The following is a 27,646-nucleotide window of genomic DNA, read 5'->3' on the forward strand; positions in this document are numbered from 1 at the left end:
CGTTTAGAGCTCTCACGATGCGAGAGACCCAAAAGAGAGCAAAGGGTAGTCAATTATGTAGTTTAGTACTTTTGGCAATTTTTCCTGATTCCTTCACCCTTGGTATCACCGTTAGCGTTGTTTCACACCTGCATAACTTACAAATACATGAAACAGCCCAATATCTAAAGATAAATAAGAAAATTGAGTTGCCTCCCAACAAGTGCTTAATTTAACATCATGACACGATGAACTACAGTACCACTTTGGATTGCCTCCCATACAAAGCCTAATTTAACATTGTGTATGATACTTAATCCTCGCTTAGTTGTCTGCGAGAATAATCTTTGACTTCTTACGATCAATGTCACCACACCAATAAAGCTTCGCTCTTTTTAAGTTTACCAAAAATGTCCTTTATTCGTTCAAAGCGTGCGACTTAACTATACCATGCGGAGTGACTCTAACTACCTTAAATATACCCGACCAATGCGATTTGAGAATAATCTCAACCGCGAATTAAACAAAAGAACTAATTGACCCGGCTCAAACTTAAGATTTTAAATGTGCTTGTCGTTCCATTTCTTGATCTTCGTTTTATAAAACTTAGTATTTTCTAGGCTTGTAACCTAAATTCATCAAGCTTGTTCAGTTGCAACATTCTTTTCTCACGTGTTAACTTAAGATCAAAGTTCAACTTTTTGATTGCCCAATAGGCATTGTGGTCAAGTTCCTCCATCAAGTGACACACTTTCTCATAAACTAACTTGTAGAGAGAGGCCCCTATATTAGTTTTGTAAGCCGTCAATATACCCATAGAGTATCATCAAGCTTCAGAGCCTAATTTTGCATACTCACATTCATTGTCTTCTCAAAAATCTGCTTTATTTCTCTCTTTGACACGTTGACTTGGCCACTAGTCTGAGGGTGATAGGCATTAGAAACATTATTCTTGATACCATATTTTGCTAAGAGATTATCCAACACCTTGTTACAAAAGTGGGTACCCCATCACTTATCAATACCTGAGAGGTCCCGAACCTTGTAAAAATATTCTTTCCCACAAAGATCATCAGGACGTTTGCATCATTAATATGAAGAGCAACGTCGTCTACCCACTTAGACACATAGCCGACTGCCACCATGATGTGCTTGTGATCATTGTAATACGGGAAGGATCCCATGAAGTTGATCACCTATACATCAAAATTTTTATCTCGAGAATATCGTGCAATGGCATCTCATGCCTTCTTGTAATGTTTTCTATTCTCTGACATCTATCATATTTTTTCATCAAATCGTATCCATCTTTGAACAATGTATGCCAATAGAAACCCGATTATAGAACCTTTACAGTAGTTTTCTCCATGATTCTTACCATAGGGTGACTCCTGGCACTCATGTAGGATCTCTTGAATCTTCTTCTGAGACACATGCTTTAACGACCCGACCGGTCATTTTGAGTATTGTAGCCTCATTCTACCATTCATTGCTTATTCTATGTTCACTTTTTATTATGTGACTTGCTGGGGTGGTTGGTTCAGTTTAAGGGTTTTTTCGGAATGAATTGGGACACTTAGTCCCAAGGTTGGAAGCTTAAGTTGAAAGAGTTGACCGGTTATTGACTTATGAGTAAACAACTCTAGAATTGAATTTTGATGTACCGATAATTTCATATGGTAATTGTAGACTTAGGAGTATATCCAGATGTTGATTTGAAGGTCCACATGTCGTTTTGGCTTGAATTGGCGAAAGTTGGAAAGTTGATAAGTTTGACCGAGAGTTGACTTTGTTGATACCGGGCTCGGATTTTGGTTCTGAAAGTTTGAATAGGCCGTTGTGTCATTTATGACCTGTGTGTAAAATTTGAGGTCAATCAGAGTTGGTTTGGTGTGTTTCGACATTAGTTTTAGAAGTTGTAAGTTCAAAAGTTCAATATGCTTGAATTGGGATGCGATTCATGTTTTTGATATTGTTTAATGTGATTTAAGGCTACAAATAAGTTCGTATGATATTTTAGGATGTGTTGGTATATTTGGATGGGGTCCAGGGGGCCTCGGGTGAGATTTAGATTGATTCGGATTGAGTTTTGGTCTTTTAAGGCTGCTGATCTGGTGTATGGTGCAGTCTTCATCGCGTTCGCGATGAAGAGATCGTATTCACAATGAAGAGATCACATTCGCGTAGAGTTGTTCAGGGGAAGAAGAATTTTGTTCTTCGTGTTCGCGAAGAAGTCACGCGTTCGCGAAGGTCTAGTGTTCTGTGCATCGCAATCGCTAGAGGGGACTTGTGTTCACGTAGAAGGATGAGGCCGGTTGGGCACCAGGTATGTAAGCCTTCGCGTTCGCGGGAGAGTGTCCGCCTTCGTGTGGAAGATCTCGCATTCGCGTAAGAGGAATTTGGCAACTGAAGAGTTTTGTGCTTCGCGAACGTGAGACAAATTTTGCGTTCACGAAGAAGAGCAACTAGGCAGACTATTAAAATTTCAAAAACGAGGATTAGAGTTTTATTTCATATTTTGACATGGAGAGCTCAGCTAGAGATGATATTTTTGAGGGATTTCACTATAAATCAAGAGGTAAGCTATTTTTTTTATCACTTTTATCCAATAATATTGAATACCCATTGATATCTACACCTAGATTATGTGTTTTTATGGTGAAATTTGGGAAATTTTGGACTAGGGATTGGAGAGTAAGAATTGGGGGTTTGAGACTCGAATTGTGGTCGGAATTGGATGATTTTGGTATGGTTGGACTCGTTATTAAATGAGTGTTAGGATTTTGTAAATTTTGTTGGGTTCCGAGGCTTGGGCCCAGGGTTGAAGTTTTGGGTTGACTTTTCGTATTTGGTTAAAGGAATTTATCATATGGAATCGATTCCTATAGCTTGTATTGATTATATTAAGTTGTTTGTAACTAGATTCGAGTCGTTCGGAGGCCGATTCACGAGGCAAGGGTTTGTTGGAGCATTGAGTTGTGCACTTGAGGTAAGTAATACTTCTAAACTTGGTACGGTGGGTATGAATACCTGAAATACGTGTTATATAGTTAGTCTTGAGCTGACGCACATGCTAGGTGACGGGCGTGTGTGCATATACCGTGGTAATTATGACTCGGTTGATTCTGTGATATGGTGTAGTTATCTAGTCTTGTTTCTATTGGTGTAATTCCTACGTGTTAAAGTAATTGAGATATGATCCATGTTAGAAATCATGTTTAGGCTGAGTGCTTATTCTGTTGGGACCCACTAATGTCATATCTGCTGTTGAGTTATTTTCTCAAGTTTCAATATTTACTCAATCATATTTATTCATTTGCATATCATATCTCATTCTCTGTTATCATTCACTGTTACATCATGTTATCATTGTTTTGGTTGAGTGGTGTGAGATATGTGAGCCCGTGAGACTGGAGATATTGATGACTTAGTTGGGGCCTGAGAGTCGTGTTGTGAGTTATACTGTGGATCGGGATGCATGCCGCAGCAGGCCATATTGGCTATATATCTATTATTATTATTATTATTATTATGGATCGGGCTGCACGTCGTAGCAGGCCATATTGGCTTTTATATTAGCGCTTGGGCAGGATCTGCCCCTCCGGAGTCTGGCATACCAGTGGTGAGCGCAGGTACCGTACAGTGCTGAGTGATTGTGTGTAATGAGTGGGAGTTTGAGATAAACAGATTGAGTACTCTAAGAGTGTGAGTATGTCACGACCCAAAATCCAACTAGTCGTGATGGCACCTAACCTAACCCGCTAGCTAAGCCAAATAGCAAAAATCCTATTCAAATAAGATTTACGAAAATAAACAATGATAATATAACTGAACTTTTATACAAAGAATTCCCAAGGACTGGTAGTACGAATCACGAGCTTCTAAAATTCAGAGTTTACAAGCTGATATGAAATAATACATCATCCGTTTGAAATATACACGAACAAATTAATAATTCTAAGCTGCCAAGGACAAGCGGCAGCTATGACCCGAGTGCAGGTACGTCTTCAAGGCCAGCTCCCGCCATACACAACAATATCAACATCAAAAATCTGCACGCAAGGTGCAGAAGTGTAGTATGAGTATAACCTACTCCATGTACTCAATAAGTAACAAACCTAACCTTATATTAAAAGCAGTGACGAGCTTGAACAACAGTGAGAGTCCAACACCAATAGCTAACAACAACTCATATCAATATAATAAAAGTACTACAAGAAATAACTCAAAAGTATGATGCTTAACTCGTTCACAGTTACGGGAAATAGGCATGCTTTTCAAGTACAACAGTGAAACCCAAATCTTTCACCGAAATCATCAAAATATGACTAAGTCAGAAATCTTTGATTTTTTTTCCAAAACCTTTAAACAACAGATAAGATGTTCAAATCTCAGATAGCATGAAGAAAGTATACCTCTATGCCTACATGTCAATGTGCATGTAAAGTCATATATACCACAAAACCATGTAGCATGAGAAAATGCATCTCTATGCATGTATGTCAAGTATGCGTGTCAAATGCAATGCATCACAGTGATGAACTCATGTACTCACACTCTCAAAGTACTCAACATCACTGTCTCACACCCATACATCACGCTCAATCACTCAGTACACTCAGTCACTCAGTACTGTACAGTACCTGCTGTGGCGCGCAACTCGATCCCATCATGAATCAATAAATACTGCGCTCACTGCTGGTATTTCAGACTTCGAAGGGGCAGATCCTGGCCAAGCACTAATAAAACCTATTGCGGTGCGTAACCCGATCCCGTCATGAATCAATAGTACCCGTTGCGGCGTGCAACCTGGTCCCATCATGAGTCAATAATACCCGCTCCAGCGTGCAACCCGATCCCATCATGAGTCAATAGTACCCGCTGTGTCATGCAACCCGATCCCATCATGAGTCAATAGTACTCGCTGCGGCGTGCAACCCGATCCTATCATGAGTCAATAGTACTCGTTACGGCATGCAACCCGATCCTGTCACGAGTCAATATTTCCCAATGCAGTGTGCAACCCGATCCTATCAATGTCACTCACAAACAGTCCCTCGGCCTCACTCAGTCATCAATCTATCTAGTCTCTCAGGCTCACAAATCTCATGCCAATCAGCCTAAACGATGATAACATGATATGACAACAAATGATAACAGAGACTGAGTTATGATATACAAATGAATGAATATCACTGAGCACGTAATTGCAATTTAAGCAAATAACTCAACAACAATAATGACCTCAGTGGATCCCAACAGGATAATTATATAGCCTAAACATGTTTTTCAATATGGATTACAGCTCAATTACTCTAGCACGCAGGAATTTCATAGAAAGAAACAAGATTAGGTAACTACACAGTACCACAGAATCATCCGAGTTCTAATTCACATGGTGCACGCCCACACGCCCGTCACCTAGCATGTGTGTCACCTTAACACCCACACATAACACGTATATTTATGGATTCATACCCTCAGCACCAAATTTAGAAGTGTTACTTACCTAGAACATCTGAATCCAATATTGAGCAAGCCAAATAATACTCTAGAAATGCCATCTCGTATGTACCGACCTCCGAACTGCTCAAAACTAGCCAAAATCAACTCAAGAACATCAAATAATGCCAAAGGAAACAAACCCAATCCATGAAGTAGAATCTTTAATCTAAATCCCAAAGTCAACCAAAAAGTCAAACCCGATTTTGCACCTCAGAACCCGACAAAACTTACAAAATCTGACAACCCATTCAGTTATGAGTCCAATCATACTAATTTCACTCAAATCCCACTCCGAATCGATGTTCAAAACTCAAAACTTCACTTTATGAAATCTTAGATAAAACCCCCCAAATTTCTCTTTAAAATTGATAATCCAATTACCAAAATTAAAGATAGATTCACCAAATATAATCAAAATCGAGTATAGAATACTTACCCCAATCCATGTGATGAAAATCGCTTCAAAAATCATCTATATCCGAGCTCCATAGCTCCAAATATGTTAGAATGGCCGAAACCCCCAAAAATAGAGTACTTATAATCAGTGTACGAATTAATGAATTGTGACTGCAGAAATACCATCGCGATCGCGAAGAGAACAACCTTCGTGATCGCAAAGAACAAAAGCCACTGCCACCAAAATGCACTACATGTTCGCAGTACTAGGCACGCGAACGCGATGACCACTGATGTCAAAGCTCCACAAACGTGACCCATTTAACGCGATCGCGTTGAAGAATTCTTCAGCTCTCAGCTGCCCAGTCTTAACACTACGCAACCGCAATTCCTCATTCGCGAACGCGGATAGTAAGCACACACAGCCCTACAGGAACGCAGCCATCCAATCGTGACCGCGATGAAGAAAGTTCCCAACTCTAGATTTTCTCTAAGTGATTGCATCCTCATATTCGCGATCGCGAATGACAATCGAGGCAATAGAAACCAGCATCAACCAACAGTGAAAGCATGTAGAAAAATGGTCCGAAATCAATTCGAAACATGCCCGAGCCCCTCGAGATCCCGTCTGAACATACCAAAATGTCCCATAACCTAACACAGACCTACTTGAGGCCTCAAATCACGCATAATAACATCGAAACAAGGAATCTCACCTCAAATCAAACTTAATGAACTTTTGAACTTTTAACTTCCAAAATTCGTGCCGAACCATATCAAATTAACTCGGAATGAACTCAAACTTTGCGCACCAGTCCCAAATGACATAACAAAGCTATTCTAATTCCCAAAACCACAATCCAAACCCGATATCATCAAAGTCAACTCCTGGTCAACTTATGAATATTCCAAACTTTCAAATTTTCAACTTTTGCCAATTTGTGCAAAAACCTTCTAGAAATATCTAAATACAAATCTGGGCATATGCTCGAGTCCAAAATCACCATCCGGACCTAACAGAACTATCAAAACTCCGATTCAGGGTCAAATACTGAAAATTCAAACTTGGTCAACTCTTCCAACTTAAAGCTTACTAGTTGAGAATCATTCTTCCAAATAAATTCTGAATCACCTGAAAAACCAAAACCGACAATTCACACAAGTCATAATACATTATACGAAGTTACTCGAGACTTCAAATAGCTAAACGGAATGCAGAAGCTTAAAATGACCGGCTGAGTCGTTATAGAGTACTTGAGAGTATCACCGTGATGCATTACATTTAACATGCATATTTGACTTGTAGGCATAGAGATGTAACATTCCTCATGCTAGATGTACTTGGCATATTTTATCAGTTTTGGGCTTAAATTGTTAAACTTGAAAGCATGCCTAAAATTTTGTACTGTGTACATGCTGAATATGGAAGTTCTCTGAGTTATTACTGCCATTATCTTGTTATATATGTGTTGTCATTATTATGATTCGGACTATATCTTTCTGAGCTCGTCACTACTTTCAGACCAAGGTTAGTCTTGTTACTTATTGAGTACATTGGGTTGGTTATACTCATACTATACTTTGCACTTCGTGTGCATATCCAGGTACATCTGGGTGCAGTGATTGGTAGATCTGGTGTTAGTACCTGCTCAGAGACTTCGAGGTAGCTGCTATGACGTCCTTAGATCTTGACTCTCCTTCCTTACATTTATTTCAGTACTGTTCTATTTCCTCAGACATTTGTACTAGAATTTTAGACTACGTTGACATTATTAGCTCATGTACTCGGTGACACCAGTATTTTGAAATTTGTTGTAGTTGAGTTGCAGTTGTCTTTATCAGTTATTTATGAGACTTTCCACCATTGAATTTATTAAACCGTATTTTTTTTAACTTAATTCGTAGTTGTTAGGTGATTGTTGGCTTGCCTAGTAATGTGTTAGACTCCATCACGACAGGTTGGGATTTTGGGTTGTGACACACACCTTCTCACCAATTGTTCTGTATACTACTTGAATAAATCATTCCACACATAGAGCCTCACATCATGTAAGAACTTCCTTTCGGCGTAAGGTTCAAGATCTGATGGCAAAACTCTACTTGTAATGTAATTCACATAGTACATATACTATGTTGTTTCCTTACTAGTAATGGCCAATAATTTCTCATCGGGAAAGGTCTCCCTAATCAAGCCTCCTTCAGCCACATGATCATGAGTTCCTAATAAGGACAATGATCAGCCACTTGATTCTCTGTTCCTTTTTGATCTTGGATCTCCAAGTCAAATTCCTACAAGTGTAACACCTAACGACTTAGCCTTAACTTTGCATATTTATTTCCAAAAAATACCTGATAGATGAATAGTCCCTGTAGACTATGACTTTTGTTCCTACTAGGTATGCTCAAATTTTTTCAAACGCCCAAACAACTACTAGCAACTCCTTTTTAGTGATTGTGTAATTAATCTAAGAATGAGTGATGGTTTTGATTTTATAGTAAATGGAGTGGAATACTTTTCACCTCCTCTAGCCCATATGGCTCCACTTGCATTATCACTTGCATTACACATCATCTCGAATGAATCATTCTAGTCCGAAGCCACTATAATTGGTGCATTCACTAGCTTCCACTTCATCTTCTCAAATGCTTTCACACAAGCATTATCAAATTTTCAAGGCACATCCTTCTCAAGCAACCTGCATAAAGGAGAAGAAATGTTAGAAAAATCTTAATAAAGCAACAGTAGAAACATCCATGTCCCTAGAAACTACGAACTCCTTTCACGGAAGGCGGGGAAAACTTCTCAATTGCTTCTATCTTGGCCTTTTCAACTCCATGTCCATCTTTGTACACATTGTGTGATGACCCAAAAGGTCATATTATGTTTTAGAACTTAAATCTGTGCTCTTACGCCTTAAAAATCTCATTTTAACCCTCCTCAATTTGCATGCGCAGTCCGGACGTATTTCCGAAAAACTTTTATGTTGAAAACTGATAAAAATAAGAATTTATATCTTAAAAGTTGATTTTAATTGACTTCGGTCAATATTTTTGGTTAAAGGGCCCGTATCCATATTTTGATGGTCTCGGTGGGTCCGTATCGAATTATGGGACCTCGACATATGCCAGAATCGAATTCGGAGGTCCCTAGCTCGAGTTATGAATTTTTGAGAAACATTAAAAGTCTGAACATTAATTATTTCTAAGAATTGATTGATGTTTGGCATTGTGTGTACCGGGTTCGTATTTTAGTTCCGGAGCCCAGTACAAGTTCATTATGATATTTAAGACTTGTCTGTGAAATTTGGTGAGAAACGGAGTCGATTTGACGTGATTCGGACATCCAGTTGGGAAGATATGAATTTTAAAGTGTTCTTGGGAATTTTTTTTGTTTTGGTGCTAAATTCATAGTTTTAGGTGTTATTTTGGTGATTTGATCGTGCGAGTAAGTCGTATGATATTTTTACACTTGTGTGCATGTTTGGTTTGGAGGCCCGAGGGCTCGGGTGAGTTTTGGATTGGCCACGAGATATTTTGGACTTAGAAAATCTAGTATTTTGCTGCAGCAGGTGTTCTCGCATGTCCTTCTTCGCGTTCGCGAAGGTACTCTCGCGAACGCGAAAAGTAAACTGGGCAGCTGGAATTTTCTTCTTCGCGAATGCGAAGGCTTGGTCGCGAACGCGAAGCGATGGGGGGAGTTACCCTTCGCGAATGCGACCAGCTCCTCGCGAACGCGTAGTGTTAGGCACACCTGGGGAAGAGTCGATCGTTCCTTCACCGTGAACGCGAGCAATGACTCGCAAACGCGAAGGCCAGGGGGGTAGCCTACACGAACGCGAACACTGTCTTGCGAACGCAAAGGCTTGGTAGAAAATTATCTTCGTGAACGCGACAGTGGCCTTGCGAACGCGATGCACACTGTCGCCTAGTGCATAAAACAGAATCAAACATGGGTTTAAGCTATTTCTTCAACATTTTTCAAGAACCAAACGGATAGAGGCGATATTCAAGAGTCATTTTCTTCCCCAAAGTTTTGGTAAGTGATTCTAAACTATGTTTTTTCAATTACCCATTACACATTATGAATTATCAACCTAAAATCTAGAGTTTTCATGGTAGAATTAGGGGTTAGGGTAGAAATTAGAAATTTTGAAAATTTGGGGATTTAGACCTCAATTTGAGGTTGGATTCCAAAACCAATTTTATATTCGGGCTCGGGGGCGAATGAGTAAATGGATTTTGGTCTGAACCTCGGGTTTTGACCAAGCGGGCCCGGGGTCGATTTTTCGACTTTTTGGAGGAAAGTTTCGGAAATTTAGTTTATGCAATATAATTAATTTTTTTAGCAATATTTGATATTATTGAGTCATTTTTAATAGATACGAGTGGTTTGGAGGTGAATTCTAAAGGAAAAGCTGTGATTGAGAATTAAGTGGCTTTCAGAGCGATATAAGTGTTGTGTCTAACCCTGACTTGAGGGAATTAGGAACCTTAGATTACTTGCTAAGTGAAATTCATGTGAGCGGAGTATATGTGAGGTGACGAGTACTTATGCGCCGCCAATTTACATGTTTTCCATGTTTCTCTATTTTTCTTATATTGTCTCTTTCCTATGCCTAATTGCTACGTGTTATACTAGTGTTGTTCAATTTATCATTTTTATCATGTTTACGGATTTTCTGGTGATAATTGAGTTTTTATTTCAAATTTGAGATTGATATTATGGAACCAAATATTGAAGTAAGGTTTGTAATTATTATTCTATCTCCCTGTTGTTATTTATGCATTGCATTATGGTTAGGGAGAGTTTTAATGCACGAAGGGTGATACTGTGCCATATTGTGAGTTTTAATGCACGAAGGGTGATGTCGTGCCATATTGTGAGTGTTAATGCACGAAGGGTGATGCCGTGCCATATTGTGAGTGTTAATGCACTAAGGGTGATGCCGTGCCATGATGAGAGTTAATGCACGAAGGGTGATGCCGTACCGTTTCTATTGATTTTATGGTGAGATTGAGAGTAAAAGCACGAAGGGTGATGCCGTGCATTTTTCCTTTACTGTATTCACTATTCTTGTTGATTCATGGTATGTTGACTACTCTAGTTATCATTCTGTTGTATTTCATTATCTCGTATTTCCTCTCAGTATGTTCCCCTCCCGACATTTCCTGTTTAGTTCTTCATTTCTGTTATTTGTACATACACTGTTAAATTGTATAGGTTGATTTGTAGGTGCCTTGTCTTAGCCTCGTCACTACTTCGTTGAGGTTAGGCTCAACACTTATCAGTACATGGGGTCGGTTATACTGATACTGCACTCTGCGCTTTCTGTGCAGATTTTGGTACCGGCTCGGGTTGATCGAGATTTTTGCTATTGGTCTATTGTCTGGAGACTCAAGGTAGATCTGTCGGCGTTTACAAACCTTGAAGTCCCCGTCTATCTTCTCTGTTCTACTATTTTGTTCATTCAGAAAGTTGTATTTCTTTTAGTTTATTACTTGTAGAAAATTCTAGAATGCTCATGAATTATGACTCCAGATCCGGGTGGCAGTAATTAATACAGTTTTATAATATTCCGCACTTATCATATTTCATCTTAGTTAATTATTGTTATTTACTGAATGGAAATAAGGAATTAGTTTAATGATTTTCTAACGTTGGCCTACCTAGCTAGTGAAATGTTAGGTGTCATCACGGTCCCGTCGGTGGGAAATTCCGGGTCGTGACACATTGTGTCCCAATATTATGCCTTCTCGCACCATAAAATGACACTTCTCCTTATTCAACACTAGATTTATCTCCTCACCCCTAGAAAGAACTTTAACAAAATTGGTGAAGCATTCATCAAACAAATCACTAAACATAGAAAAGTCATCCATAAAGACCTCAACAAAGCTTTCCACCCTACCGGTGAAAATTACCATCATACACCTTTCAAAAGTCACAGGTGCACTACATAATTCGAATGGCATTGTCTAATATTCATAACTACCATAATAGCATATGAAAGTGGTATTTTATTGGTCTTGCAGAGCAACATCAATCTGATTATACCCCGAGTAGCAATCAAGAAAATAGTAGTATTCCTATCCAGCATCTGATAAATAACGAGGAGGAGAAATGATATTTCGGTGTGAAATTATTCAACTTTTTGTAATCTATGAAAATTTTCCAACCAGTTACTATCCAAGTTGGGATTAGTTGATTTCTCTCATTTACTAATAGTTTCGTACTTCCCTTTTTGTGTACACATTGAACTAGACTTACCCATTTACTGTCTGAAATAGAAAATATAATACATGCATTAAGACACTTAATTAATTTCTTTCTTATCACATTTTTCATGTTCATCCAGCTAGCCCTGATGGTCCACATTAGGCTTGCGTCTTTCCTCTATAAGGATCTTGTGCATGCAAAATGTAGGGTTGGTACCTTTTATATAGGTATTGAACATTCAATGGAACGTTTGTGGTCTCATAGAACTCTCAACAACTTCTTTTCCTGCAAGTAAGATACATCAAAAGAAATAATTATAGATAAAATGTTACAACAACCCAAATATACATAATAAACATGAGAAGTCAAAGTTTATGATCACCTTTGGAGCCTCCTCGATAGAAGGCTTTGGTGGCGGTCCATTTGGCATATCTAGGGTCTCAAACTGGGGTTCTTCTATGATGTATTCACATGATGCATCTAGAAAATGCATCTATATTATCAACCTCCTTATTAAGTTCTATACTGTCAAACAACATAAGTGCTTTCTCTAGAGAATCGTCTAGATAGACATTTGAACCCAAAACTGGATCATCTACTTCCAGTATAGGGATCACAGCAAGGTCCTCGTAATGACGAGGAAACTGAATCACCTGGTATACATTGAAGATTGCCTCTCTGTTGTCCACTCTCATGATCCATTTTACTTCCCTAACCTTGATGGTTCCATCTCCAATAGCCAAGAGAGGACGTTCGAATATGATAGGAGCTTGCTCATTAGCCTCATAGTCTAGACTAATAAAATCTGCTGGGAAGATAAACTGTTCAATATGTAGCAACACATACTCAATCACTCATTTTGGATAAGCCAGGGACCTATCTTTTAACTATAACATGACTCTGGTAGGTCGTAGAGCTCCCAAGCCTAATTGCTTAAACAATGATAATGAAATCAGATTTATACTTGCACCCAAATCATATAGAGCTCTGCCTACATCAATTTTACCAATTAGGATGGGGATGGTGAAGCTACCCATAACCTTTAGCTTTTACAAAGTCTTTCTTTGAATCTTTGAAGTGCACTCTTCAGTGAGTGCTACGTCTCAAACTCAGTCAACATTCTCTTTTTTGCCATAATGTTTTTGATGTAATTAGCATATTTTGGGTCACCACGAAACATGTCCACTAATGGGATATTCAAATGTACCTATTTCAACATGTCAAGGAATTTGTTAAACATGTAGTCATCATTATTCTTCATCATCCTCTAAGAGAATGGCGGTGGACCCCTTTCAGGTGCTGCTTGTTCAGATTCTACATTGATCTTCTTTTTCACCTCGACGGGTTTTGGAGCTCTTTCTTCTTCTAGCCTAGGCTATTCCTTCTTTTTTGGAACGTTTACCAATTATCTTCTATTCTTGAAAGTCACTACATTAACTTGAGCTTGATGATTCTTCTCAGTGTCACTAGTAAGAGCTTGGTTGCTTGTAATTTGCTCGACTTGCCTTTCCAAATTTCGAAAATATATCCTTAATTATCAATTTTCCAACCTTTCTTGCTAATTTTCAGCTAACAACTTCTCCAACAAGTCATTCAAACACTTATCTACTTGCTGTATGGGTTTCTGTAGCTACTGATAGTTCCCCGAAGGTCTGTTATTGTTCTGCTTTCTACCCCAAGAGACATTTAGGTGATTCTTCCAATTTGGGTTGTATGTATTACCATACTAAGCATGTTGGTTCATTGGAGCTCTGGCTTGTTGTCCCACATAATAGATAGATTCTGGATTCAAATGGCATTTGTCGCCTCTGGGACCATCTTCACATATCTCATAACAAGCAGACATTTGTTGCGCGTGCTGCATCGGTTACGCATATGCTATTGTCAGCTTGACTAACCTGATTTGCTATCTTTTCCATATTAGCTCTCATAGTTGTGAGGACATCAACATTAATATTTTCTTGTATGACCTGCTCGGATCTCCATCTCCTTACCAGTTCTAATCATTTGTTGTAAAAGTGTTCAGCAAAGTATGGATCTCGCCATATGTTATCACCATGCATATACCTCCCCAAGGTAAATTTAAATATATATTTGATGTTTTATCCAACCCATTTACGAAACTGTGCCCTAAAATTTCATATGTCTAATAGTGGTAAGGATAGTCCCGTAACAGCTTCTTGTACCTTTCCCACGCTTAATGAAGGGTTTCACTCTCTCTTTGCCGAAATTTGAGAATCTGACTCCTTAGTGATTTTGTCTTCCTAGATGGGAAGAACTAGATCAAAAACCTTCTAGCTATGTTGTCTTAGTTTCTGATCGAATTTTCTAGCTCATGTTTTAGCCATGCCTTCACTTCTCCCAACAGAAAAGAGAGAAATAGGATTAATATGATATAGTCCTTCATGAGACACATGTGAAGTTATACGTGTCTGTTATCTCCAAAAAATTCAAAACATGCTGTTGCGGACGTCACGACCCCAATTTTTCTCCATAGGATATCGTGATGGCACCTACTATCTACGTATAAGTAAGCCTACTATGTGATAACAATTGAGCAGATATAATTAACAAAATACTTAAAACCAGGTTGTTAAACTCATATAACTTCTGAAAAATAGAGTCTCAACTATACAATCCCCAAGAACTGTGGAACAGAGTCATAAGCTCTATTGAATAAACTAAAATATCTAATACAACATTGTTTGAAAGAAAATACAACAGTAAATGAGAATAAGGGGAAGGTGAATCTGAGGCCTACGGACGTCGGACAGGCATACCTTGAAGTCTCCGATAAAGACAGCTAGCAGGTAATCTCTAACGACTGGCACGAGCAGACGTACCTGGATCTGCACAAAAATGTGCAGAAGCATAGTATGAGTACACCACAATGGTACCCAGTTAGTATCAAACCTAACCTCAGTAGAGTAGTGACGAGGCCAGGTCAAGACACCTACTAGATATGAATAAATAGTATGAAATGTAATACGGCTATGTAATGGAAAGTGAAGAAACAAATGATACGAAACAAGAAAATAACATGAGCTAGTACCGGAAATAAACATTGGAAATAGCATAAAAGAAACAACTAAAGAGCCTACAATGATCATGTATGAACAACAACTACTACAACAAGAAAGAATAAAACAACAAGAAATATTCCCACCTAAACACTTTGCAACATGAAATAAACATTAAGAATCACAACGACATACCGCCTCGTGTATAATGAAATCAAAACCGAGGTACCGCCTCATATAATCAAGAATCACAATCGAGGTACCGCCTCGTATTCACATTTCTCAATTTTAATCACAATCTTTCCTTATACCACCACGTGAGCCTTACATTTGAAATAGGTTTTGAAAATAGTTTTTTCGAAATAGCTACATGCAATTTAGCCCACCTTATGATGCCGTGTGGCTTCACATAGTTCTCCTACAAGCAACACGTACATAAGCCCCACCTTATACCGCCGCATGTACATTAACCCCAAGCCTTATACCGCCGTATGCGCATCAATATCATATCACAATAACAATTCGCACCATAAGTGCCCATATATCACAACTTGCCAACAACAACAACAATACCAATATTCCAGAACAATAGCCCATGGCTCCACCATAATATATGCAAGAATATCAACAACAACAATGAATGTAAAATGATCCATAAGATAAATTTCTCAACAATAACCAACTTCGCCTCAACGTGTTAACGACTTTCATAATTTCAACACCAAATAACTCAACAATGAGAGAAATAATGTATAACTATGATATTAGATAATACTAACTCACAATAAAAGAGATAACATTTAGCAATGAGTTTCAAATAATGGAAATAAATAAAGAAAGGGATAAGATGAATAATTTCTTCAAGAATGGATAATCAATAAGGGAAGAGATAACACGAACAACAACTTCAAATAATGATAATAAAGAACGGAGAGATAACATGTAACAATAAAAGAGTCAACAAGTTCAACTAAGCATGAAAGGAATTTATCAAGTAGGATATAGAACAAATAATAAATAAGTCAATTAAGGCATGTAATGATAGGCTAACACAAATACATATAGATTGACTATGAGAATTTAGAACATGATATGACATTTCAATCAAAGCATGAAAATAGTTTAAATAGCCTAAACCAGTCAACTACCATGTACAACCTGTTTACCCAATTGTCACCTTGCATACACGGATTTCACTTAGTACAATTGAATTAAACAATATCAATCCTAAAGGGTAATTTTTCCACACGAAGTTAGGCATGACACTTATGTAAGGCCCCGTAAAAGTTTTCCTAAAAACTCGGGTTCCGTGATGCCAAGGTAGCGTAGAGGTTAATAATAGTAGACCATTTTGATTGATCAGTGTGCTGGGAGTTGAAGGAAAATATTGGGCAGAAGTACGCATTTCTGTGGCCCATTCTGCGGCCACAACTATTCTGCGGACCGCAGACTGGTCGCAGAGTGGGAAAGATTTCTGGAGCATATTTGATGCCCAATTTCGCGGCCATTATGTGACCGCATAACCGTTTTGCAGGCCGCATTCTTGTTGCATATCCCGTTCTGCGGTGTACTATGCAACCGTAGAACCGTTCTGCAGTGCATTATGCGACCGCAGAACAGGTCTGCTGGCCGCATAGTTATCGCAGACTAGACCAGTTCTTTTCCAGTTCTGGCACCCATTTTCGCAGTTATTTTGCGGACCGCATAACTATTATGCAGTCGCATATGCGACCGCAGAACCTGTTTCAGAGCTTCATTTTTGGGGTATTTAAACCCTACCCAATCCCATTAAAACACACCCCGTAGACCATTTTGAGCACATTTATGATATTTTAGAGTGAGAGGGAGAGTTCTTAGAGTGGGGGAGCAATATTGTACCATTATCCATCAATGCTTGCTCAAATATTGAGGATTAAAAAAAGGAGTCTTCACCCTAAAAGTAAGAACCTATGTCCTAGCTCTCAATTTCAAAATTTTGCAAAAATGGGGTAATTAGAGAGGCAATTATTGGGTGTGGGGGTTGTTGTCTTGCACGCATGTATCCTTGAAGTATGTGGGAAGGTTGTGAGCTAAAAATGGTAGAGAGTGGGTTGGGAAAAGATGGAATCTTCCACAAAAGGGGCTTAAAATAATGATGCACACCTAGTGTTTGATAATATGCTCAAATGAGCTAAAACCATGTTCATCTTCCTAATTTTGGTTCAATTTTGTTATATTGCTAAAATAGATTGAAGTGGCTAATTTTTCATAACATCTTAGAGTTTTAAGAAGCTCAATTGAGGTATGTTGGCTAAACCCCCATTCTTCTTAGAATCAAATCCCATGGTGTTCATGTAATTGGAGTAAGCCCTTGATCATTATAGAATTGGCGATTTCTAATATGTTTGTGTTGAATGATGTAATTCAATATTTATTCTAAATGCTTCATCATGTTATCTTGTTACCGAGGATGTGCTCAAAAATGTGGAATACATGTTAGGAATGTTAAGAATTCATGTCAAGATCGAAATAAAGGTTGTTATGCCCAATTTGTATGAAAAGCCTCTATGTGCCTAAGATTTCCAAATTGCTCATATATGAATTTAATGTCTTGAATGGGAAGCCTTATTGTTGTTGATAATGATAATGATATTGAATGTGGAAAAGGGGTCTGGAATTATGAAATACGGCCAAGTGCCAAGAATGACTTTGTAATAATGATCACTAGTGCCAATGAATTGAAAGATATGAAAGAAGTATGATGTGAGATGGTTGACTGAAAATGGTAACGTGTTGGGTGAGATGGCCTAGCCGATCAGGCCGTAATCGGACGCCATGCCGCACACATGGTGGTACTCTGCTGGAAATAATTTAAATTGTGGTTATGGTTGATGTCTCAAATGAGACGAACTAGCCGATCGGGTCTAGATCGGACTCCGTATAAGAATGTAGAGGCATTGTGAATTGTGGAATATCGACACTAAATATCACCCAACCTAATAACGTGGAAGTTGACTTGAAAAATTATGTGACCTTTAAATTGATGTTTTAATATTATTTGAAAGCTCTTATTGAAATTTTAACTGTTCCTCTTGTATTATTATTTATTCTATTGAGTTGGTATTTAGATATACATACTAGTGCTATTTAACGGTACTAACGTCCCTTTTGCCGGGGGAACTACATCTTTAAATGGATGCAGGCGGTTACATAGCAGACAGTGCTGATCATAAATAGTGCTGCATCCTCTTCTCAAAGATGCATCACGACCTCAAGGAAGTCTATTGGTGGAATGACATGAAAAGGAATGTGGCGGACTTTGTGGCAAGGTGTCCGAACTATCAACAAGTGAAGGCCGAACATCAACGGCCTGGTGGGTTGGCATAGAACATAGAAATTCCAATATGGAAGTGGGAGATGATTAATATGGATTTTGTGGTAGGATTACCACGCACTCCGTGCAAGTTTGACTCAATTTGGGTGATCGTGGACCGACTCATGAAATTAGCACACTTCTTGCCAGTTAAATCTACCGACACAACGAAACAATATGCTCAGTTGTATATCAAGAAAATAGTCAGGCTGCATGGCACTCCAGTTTCTATCATTTTTGATCGAGGGGCTCAGTTCACGGTCAATTTTTGGAAGAAATTTCAGCAATGTTTGGGTACTCAGGTGAATCTTAGTATAGCTTACCATCCACAGACCGACGGGTAAGCAGAGCGAACTATTCAGATGCTTGAGGACATGTTGTGTGCTTGTGTTCTTGATTTCAAGGGTAGCTGAGATGATCATTTTCCACTCATAGAGTTTGCTTATAACAACAGCTTTCATGCAAGTATTTAGATGGCACCATTTGAGGCATTATATGGTAGGAGATTTAGATCTCCCATTGGGCGGTTCGAGATTGGGGAAGTAGAGTTGATAGGGCCAGACCTTGTACATCAGGCTACGGAAAAAGTTAAGACCATTGAGGTTAATGAAGAATTGTCATATGAAGAGATTCCAGTTGCCATTCTTGATAGACAAGTCCGAAAGTTGAGGAATAAAGAAATTGCCTCCGTGAAAGTGTTATGGCGAAACCAGCAGGTTGAAGAGGCTACGTGGGAGGCCGAGGAAGAAATGAAGAACAAGTATCCTCACTTGTTTGAATAGCTGTGTAATCCTTTCTTTTATGAACCTGTTGCCTATGAATTTTGTATCACTTGTTCAGTTAATGTAAAGGTATTCCTTTTTTTTATATGTTGTTTACATGAGGCCACAATTGGTGTTGTTATGAGTTATGTTACATCGTTGGGTTATATACATGTTTGTAAGATGTGTTTCTGGGGCTCTCTGACAGGTGGATGGGCCTAATTACAAAGGAAACTATGGCGAAAGTTTTGGAGATTTGGGGAATTAGTTAAATTTGGGATTGCTGGTGTAGGGTATCAAAAATTGATTAGTATAAGATACTAATAGTGAACTTTGACCCTCATTCGAGGGCGAATGATCCTAAGTGGGGGAGGATGTAAGTCCCCGTAAAATTTTTTCTAAAAACTCGGGTTCCGTGATGCCAAGGTAGGCATAGAAGGAACATGTTAGGCATAAGTACGCATTTCTGCGGCACATTCTGCGGCCGCAGAGCCACTCTGCGGACTGCAGACTGGTCGCAGAGTGGGGCAGATTTCTGGGGCATTTTTGAAGCCCAATTTTGCGGCCATTATGCGACCGCATAACCGATTCGCGGGCCGCATTCTTATCGCATATCCCGCCTTGGGACTTTTCGGAGGGAGGTTCTGCGGTGCACTATGCGACCGCAGAACCGTTATATGGTGCAATATGCTATCACAGAACATGTCTGCGGGCTGCATAATTACCGCAGACCAGACCAGTTCTTTTCCAGTTCTGGCCCTCATTTTCGCAGTCTTTTTGAGGACCGCATAACCGGTTCCGGAGCTTCATTTTTGGGATTTTTAAACCCGACCCAATCCCATCAAAACACACCCCATAGACCATTTTGAGCACATTTCTAATATTTTATAGTGATAGGGAGAGTTCTTAGAGTAGGGGAGCAATCTTTAACCATTATCCATCAATTCTTGCTCAAATATTGAGTATTAACAAAGGGAGTCTTCACCCTAAAGGTAAGAACCTATGTCCTAGCTCTCAATTTCGAAATTTTGCAAAAATAGGGTAATTAGAGAGGCAATTATTGGGTGTGGGGGTTGTTGTCTTGCATGCATGTATCCTTGAAGTATGTGGGAAGGTTGTGAGCTAAAAATAGTAGAGAGTGGGTTGGGAAAATATGGAATCTTCCATAAAAAGGGGCTTAAAACATTGATGCACACCTAGTGTTTGATAATTTGCTCAAATGAGCTAAAACAATATCCATCTTCCTAATTTTGGTTCAATTTTGTTATATTGCTAAAATAGATTGAAGTGTCTAATATTCCGGAACATCTTAGAGTTTTAAGAAGCTCAATTGAGGTATGTTGGCTAAACCCCCCTTCTTCTTAGAATCGAATCCCACCGTATTCATGTAATTGGAGTAAGCCCTTGATCATTATAGAATTGTCAATTTCTAATGTGTTTGTGTTGAAGGATGTAAGTTCAATATTTATTTTAAATGCTTCATCATGTTATCTTGTTACTGAGGATGTGTTAAAAAATGTGAAATATGTGTTAGGAATGTTAAGACTTCATGTCAAGATCGAAATAAAGGTTGTTATGCCCAATTTGTATGAAAAGCCTCTATGTGCCTAAGATTCTCAAATTGCTCATATGTAAATTTAATGTCTTGAATGGGAAGCCTTATTGTTGTTGATAATGATAATGATATTGAATGTTAAAAAGGCGTCTGGAATTATGAAATACGGCCAAGTGCCAAGAATGACTTTGTAATCATGATCACTAGTGCCAATGAATTGAAAGATATGAAAGAAGTATGATGTGAGATGGCTGATTGAAAATGGTAACATCTTGGGTGAGACGACCTAGCCGATCGGGCCGTGATAGGATTTTATGCCGCACACATGGTGGTATTGTGCTGGAAATGATAATTGAAATTGTGGTTATGGTTGATGTCTCAAATGAGACGAACTAGCCGATCGGGTCGAGATCGGACTCCGTGTAAGAATACGGAGGCATTGTGAATTGTGGAATATCGGCACTAAAGATCACCCAACCTAATAACGTGGAAGTTGACTTGAAAACTTATATGACCTTTAAATTGATGTTTTAAAATTATTTGAAAGCTCTTATTGAATTTTTGAATGTTCCTCTTGTATTATTATTCATTCTATTGAGTTGGTGTTTAGCTATACATACTAGTGATATCCGACGGTACTAACGTCCCTTTTGCCGGGGGCGCTGCATCTTTAAATGGATGCAGGCAGTTACATAACAGACAATGCTGATCACAGATTGTGCTGCATCCTCTTCTCAGCGGACTTGGTGATCCACATTTCATTCTGGGGTCATGTATTGTACCTTTTGTTTATATTATGGTCACTCTTTGAGGTACAGCCGGGGCCTTGTTGCCGGAACCAACTTTACTCTCTTTTGTATCTTTAGAGGCTCCGTAGACACTTTGTGGGTTGTATATGGGTGTTGGGAATGTTAAACAAGTTATGTTGTGTTTGATCACTTGTTCCACTCGAACTATAAGAAATGTGTATTTTGAGACTTAAAGGCGCAATGACTAATGAAACGATTTAGGATTGTATGAATGAGATTCCTACTATATAATTAATGAAATCACGTCTTTTCTTGATTATGGGTTAATTGGGTAGAAAGTATCTAATAGGCTTGCTCGGCCAGGTTCACTCAGTTGAGCGCCGGTCGCGCTTCCCGAGGTTGGGGCGTGACAACTTACCTCGACTAGGCCAATTCAACACTCGGAAATAGCTTTTCCCATAAAATCCGCCTCCACACGGCTCAAATCTAAACTAAAAGCGACTCAATATCATCAAACAATGCTAGAGAATTCTATTGCATTAGATAAAGTTAAGATCTTTATACTTTTCCCAAAAAGTCAACAAATGTCAACTCGGGGCTCGCCCGATCAAAACCTGGGTCCAATGGTATATTCCGTCTACCCATGACCCTACGAGTTCATGTATGTGATTAGTTTCAAAATCTGAGTCCGAATCGACTTCAAAACTCAATTTCTTATTTTTCAAAAACTTGACAAAGTTGGACAAATTTTCACTTTGATTCACATCATATTGATGTTAAAATCTAAGATATGTTGATGGAATATGATTAGAAATGGATTAGAATCACTTACCCAAGGTTTGTCTGTGAAAATCCCCCATCCAAAATGCTTCCTACCGAATCTGGTGTTCAAAAATGAGAGAATGAGTTCAAAAATTCGGTCACTCAGCTTTTTGTACATTCGCAGGTGTTGCAAATGCGACCTGAGGTTCGCAATTGCAAACCCCGCAAATGTGAAGAATCCATCGCAAAAGCGAAAACCTTCCATTACTACTGTCATCACAAATGTGATGAAAAGCTCGCAATTGCGAGTATTGGACCTCTGCAAATGCGACCATGAAGATTGCAAATGCGATCCAACTCGCCAATCACAAATGCGAATGCAAACCCATCAGACTTGGCCTAACTCGCAATTGCGATCCAAAAACTCGCAAATGCGAGAACTGAGGCACCCGTGCAAAAACCAGTAAACTTAAACTCTATCAACACTTCGTTAAACGTCTGAAACTCACCGAGCCCTCGGGGCTCCAAACCAAACATCCACACAAGTCTAGAAACATCATACGAACTCGCTCGCACGATCAAAATATAAAAATAATAGCTACAACTACGAATTGAACTCTAAAACGCATGAATTTCAAAACAAAATTCAAGAACTTGTAGAATTACAACTAAACGTCTGAATCCTATCAAATCAACTCCAAACTACACCAAATTTTACAGACAAGTTCTAAATCTCATAACAGACTTATTCTAAGTCCCAAAATTAAATTCTGAGCTCGACAGCTAAAAGTCAACCTACGGTCAAACTTTTCAACTTCAAATTGCCAATTTTCAGCAAATCACCATAAATCAACCTACAGACTACCAAAATCAATTTCGGACATACACCCAAGTCCGAAATCACGATACGAAGCTATCGGAGTCATAAAAATACAGTTCTGGGGTCGTTTTCACAAAAGTCAAAGTTTGGTCAATATTTTTAAATTTAAACTTCTAAGTAAAGAATCAAGGATCCAAATCAAGCCGAAAGCTTTTCGGAACGAAAATAACCGACCCCGCAAGTCATAAAATCATAAACACACATATATGAAGCTTGAAAAGGGGAAACGAGGTGCAATTACACAAAATGACCGATCGGGTCGTTACATTCTACCCCTCTTAAAATAAATGTTCGTCTTTGACTCCCTATGTCGTGCTTGGTCTCCCATGTCACCTCCTCGACCGGATGACCCCTCCATTGAACCTTCAGTGAAGCAATATCCTTTGATCTCAACTTCCAGACCTGTCGGTCTAAGATAGCCACAGGCTCCTCAATATAAGTCAAATCCTCAACAAATTGGACCGTGTTGAAGTCTAAAACATGCAATAGATCACCGTAATATTTTCGCAACATAGAAAAATGGAACATCGGATGAACCGCAGATAGACTAGGTGGAAAATCAAGCTTGTAGGCTACCTCCCCAATCCTCTCAAGGATCTCAAAAGGTCCGATATACTTAGGGCTCAACTTGCCCTTCTTGCCAAACCTCATCACATCCTTCATGGGTGAAACTGGGAGCAAGACTCACTCTCCGACCATGAATGTAACATCACGAACCTTCCGATCCGCATAACCCTTCTTTCTAGATTGAGTTGTACAAAGATGGTCCTGGATCATCTTGACCTTTTCCAAAGCATCTCGAACTAGATCTGTGCCTAATAACTTAGCCTCTCCCGGCTCAAATCAACCAATTGGAGAACGACACCACCTCCCATATAGAGCCTTATACGGAGCCATCTGGATACTCGACTAGTAGCTATTGTTGTAGGTAAACTCCGCAAGTGGCAAGAACTGATCCCAAGAACTCCTGAAATCCATAACATATGTGAAAGAAGCATATCCTCCAATATCTGAATAGTGCGCTCGGACTGCCTGTCCGTCTGAGGGTGAAATGTTGTACTCAACATAACCCATGTGCCTAGGTCATGTTGTACAGATTTCCATAAATGCGATGTGAGTTGCGTACCTCGGTCATAGATGATAGATATTGGTACACCATGAAGTCGGACAATCTCGCGGATATAAACCTGATCCCGTTGCTCTGAAGAATAGGTAGTCACTACCGGAATAAAATGAGATGAATTGGTCAACCTGTACACAATCACCCATACCATGTCAAACTTCTTGTGAGTCTGTGGGAGCCAAACAACGAAGTCCATGGCGACACATTCCCATTTCCACTCAGGAATCTCAAGCTGCTGAAGCAAACCACCTGGTCGTTGATGCTTATACTTCACCTGATGATAATTTAGGCACCGAGCTACATACTCCACTATGTCTTTCTTCATCCTCCTCCACCAATAGTGTTGGCTCAAGACCTGATACATCTTAGCGGCTACCGGATGAATGAAGTACCATGGACAGTGTGCCTCTTGTAGAATCAACTCACGCAAACCATCCAGATTAGGCACACATAACTGGCCATGCATCCGTAACACACCGTCATCCCCAATAGTAACCTCCTTGGCATCACCATGTTAAACTATGTCCTTGAGGACAAACAAATAAGGGTCGTCATACTGATGCTCTCTGATACGGTCATATAGAGAAGATCGAGGCAAGAAATCGACTAGGCTCTGAAACATCCAATCTAACAAACTGGTTGGAAAAGGCCTGAACATCCAATGCTAATGGTCTCTCTTCTATCAGTAGATATACTAAACTACCCAAACTCTCCACCTTTCGACTTAAGGCATCGGACACCATATTGGCCTTCCTGGGATGATATAGAATGGTGATATTATAGTCCTTAAGCTACTCTAACCACCTCTATTGCCGTAAGTTATGATCTTTCTATTTGAACAAATGTTATAGACTTTAGGAGTCGGTAAAGACCTCACAAGGAACACCGTACAAATAATGCCGCCAGATCTTCAATGCATGAACAATGGCTGCCAACTCCAAGTCATAGACTGGATAATTCTTCTCATGGGTCTTCAGCTGTCGAGACGCGTAGGCAATCACTGTCTTGCATCAGCACCATACCAAGGCCAACACGTGACGCATCGCAATACATAGTAAAAGAACCCAAGCCCGTAGGTAGCACCAACATGGGGCTGTAGTCAAATTAGTCTTGAGCTTTTGAAAGCTCGCCTCACACTCCTCGGACAATCTGAAAGGAGCACCCTTCTGTGTCAATTTGGCCATAGGTGCAGTAATAGATGAGAAACCCTGTATGAAATGATGATAATACCCAGCCAAACCAAGGAAACTCCGGATCTCGGTGGTTTAAGACAGTCTGGGCCAACTCTGCACTGCCTCAATCTTCTTCGGATTTACCTTGATTCCCTCACTCGGCTCCTCATGACCCAAAAACTCCACCGAATAAAGCCAGAATTCACACTTTGAAAATTTTGCATATAACTTCTTCTCTCTCAAGTTCTGGAGAACGATTCTCAGGTACTGTTCATGATCTTCCTGTCTGCGGGAGTACACCAAGATGTCGTCAATAAACACATTGGCGAATGAATCAAGATAAGGTTGGAATACACCGTTCATCAGGTGCATAAATACTGCTGGGGCGTTGGTCAGCCCAAATGACAAGGAACTCATAATGACCATACCGAGTCCTAAAGGCAGTGTTTGGAATATCCGGATCCCGAATCTCAACTGATGAAAACTTGACCTCAAATCAATCTTTAAGAACACTCTAGAACCTTGTACCTGATCAAATAGGTCATCCATGCGTGGCAATGGATACCTTTTCTTCACTGTAACCTTGTTCAACTACCGATAATCAATACACATGCGCATAGAACCATCCTTCTTCTTTACATACAAGATCGGAGCACCACACGGCGATGCACTAGGCCGAATGAAACCCTTATTAAGCAACTCTTGCAACTGCTCCTTTAACTTCTTCAGCTCCACTGGGGCCATACGATATGGTGGAATAAAAATGGGCTGAGTGCCCGGAAACATGTCAATACCAAATCGATACCCCTATTGGGTGGCATGCCCGGAAGATCTGTAGGAAATACATCTGGGAATTCTCTCATTACCGGAACTGACTCAACGGTAGAAGTATCAGCATTGATATCTCTCATAAAGGCTAATAAGCCTCACACCCCTTCTCAACCATCTGTTGAGCCTTTAGAAATAACAAAACTGTACTAGGAACATAATCTAATGCACCCCTCCACTCCAGCTGTGGTAAACCTGGCATAGCCAGCGTTACAATCTTGGCGTGACAATGTGGAATAGCATAATAGGGTGACAAACAGTCCATACCCAAGATAACGCCAAAGTCTACCATACTAAGTAACAATAAATCAACTCTGGTCTCAAAACCACCAATAACAACTAAACACGACCGATACACACGGTCCATAACAATAGAATCTCCCACAGGCGTGGATACCTAAACATGAGAACTCAATGTTTCATGAGACATATCCAAATACGGAGCAAAGTAAGATGACACATATGAATAATTGGATCCCGGATTAAATAAGACTGATGCATCTCTATGGAAAACCGGAACCATACGTGTAATGATTGAGTCTGAAGCAACTGCCTCTGTCCTACCTAAAAAAGCATAGAATCTGGCCTGGCCTCCCCCTCTAGGGAGACCTCTAACTGCCCATCCCCCACCCCTAGCTGGCTGAGCGGGTGGAGAGGCAACTGGGGCAACAACCATGGCCTGGGAAGTCTGTGGACCTGACCGAATCCGCGGAGCCTGATAGCCTGGGGAGGTGCACCCCTCCTGAGTATAAGGCAGTCTCTAATCATGTAGCGGGTATCACCACACTTAAAGAAAGCTCTCGGTGGGCGTGGCTACTGGGACTGGATTGGGCCTGGTCAGCTGGACTGACCGCTGAAGGCATCCAGTACAGGGAGTGAACTAGAAAGTGGCTGAGCAAAGTATTCAACCTAAGACCTCGAAACAACCGGAGTACAACTAGAAGCCAGAAGTGTTGAATGAGCTGGACGACTCACATAGCGTCTACCATGATGGGTTGTAGCTGCAGCGTGACCACCACTAAATCCTCCCATACCACGAGCCCTCTTGGCCTCCCTATCATCTCTTTCACGGCCTCGCGTACCCTCCAACCTCTATGCAATCTCGAGCACCTACTGGTACGGAGTATATGACTCCAACTCCCTAGCCATGCTGAATCTAATACCATAGTTGAGCCCCTCAATGAATCGACTGACTCGCTCTCTGAATGTAAAAACCAAAGTAGGTGCATGTCTAGACAGATCACTGAATCGAATGGCATACTCCGACACTATCATAGTACCCTGGTGCAACTGCTCAAACTCCGTGCGCCATGCATCCTGAAGAGTCTGAGGAAAAAACTTTCTCAA

At 39.8% G+C, this 27,646-nt stretch overlaps 1 protein-coding gene across 1 annotated transcript; it reads right to left on the bottom strand.

The window, feature by feature from the left end:
• Window positions 1–12,564: 12,564 nt before the first annotated feature.
• Window positions 12,565–26,215, bottom strand: LOC138907435 (uncharacterized). Its single transcript, XM_070198032.1, has 4 exons — window positions 26,067–26,215; window positions 25,616–25,757; window positions 25,387–25,507; window positions 12,565–12,902 (listed from the first exon to the last, which is right to left on the bottom strand). Exons 1-4 carry the CDS (start codon window positions 26,213–26,215, stop codon window positions 12,565–12,567), a joined length of 750 nt encoding a protein of 249 aa, XP_070054133.1.
• Window positions 26,216–27,646: the final 1,431 nt, after the last annotated feature.

Source organism: Nicotiana tomentosiformis, chromosome 3 (assembly GCF_000390325.3).
Source record: "Nicotiana tomentosiformis chromosome 3, ASM39032v3, whole genome shotgun sequence".
Lineage (NCBI taxonomy): Eukaryota > Viridiplantae > Streptophyta > Magnoliopsida > Solanales > Solanaceae > Nicotiana > Nicotiana tomentosiformis.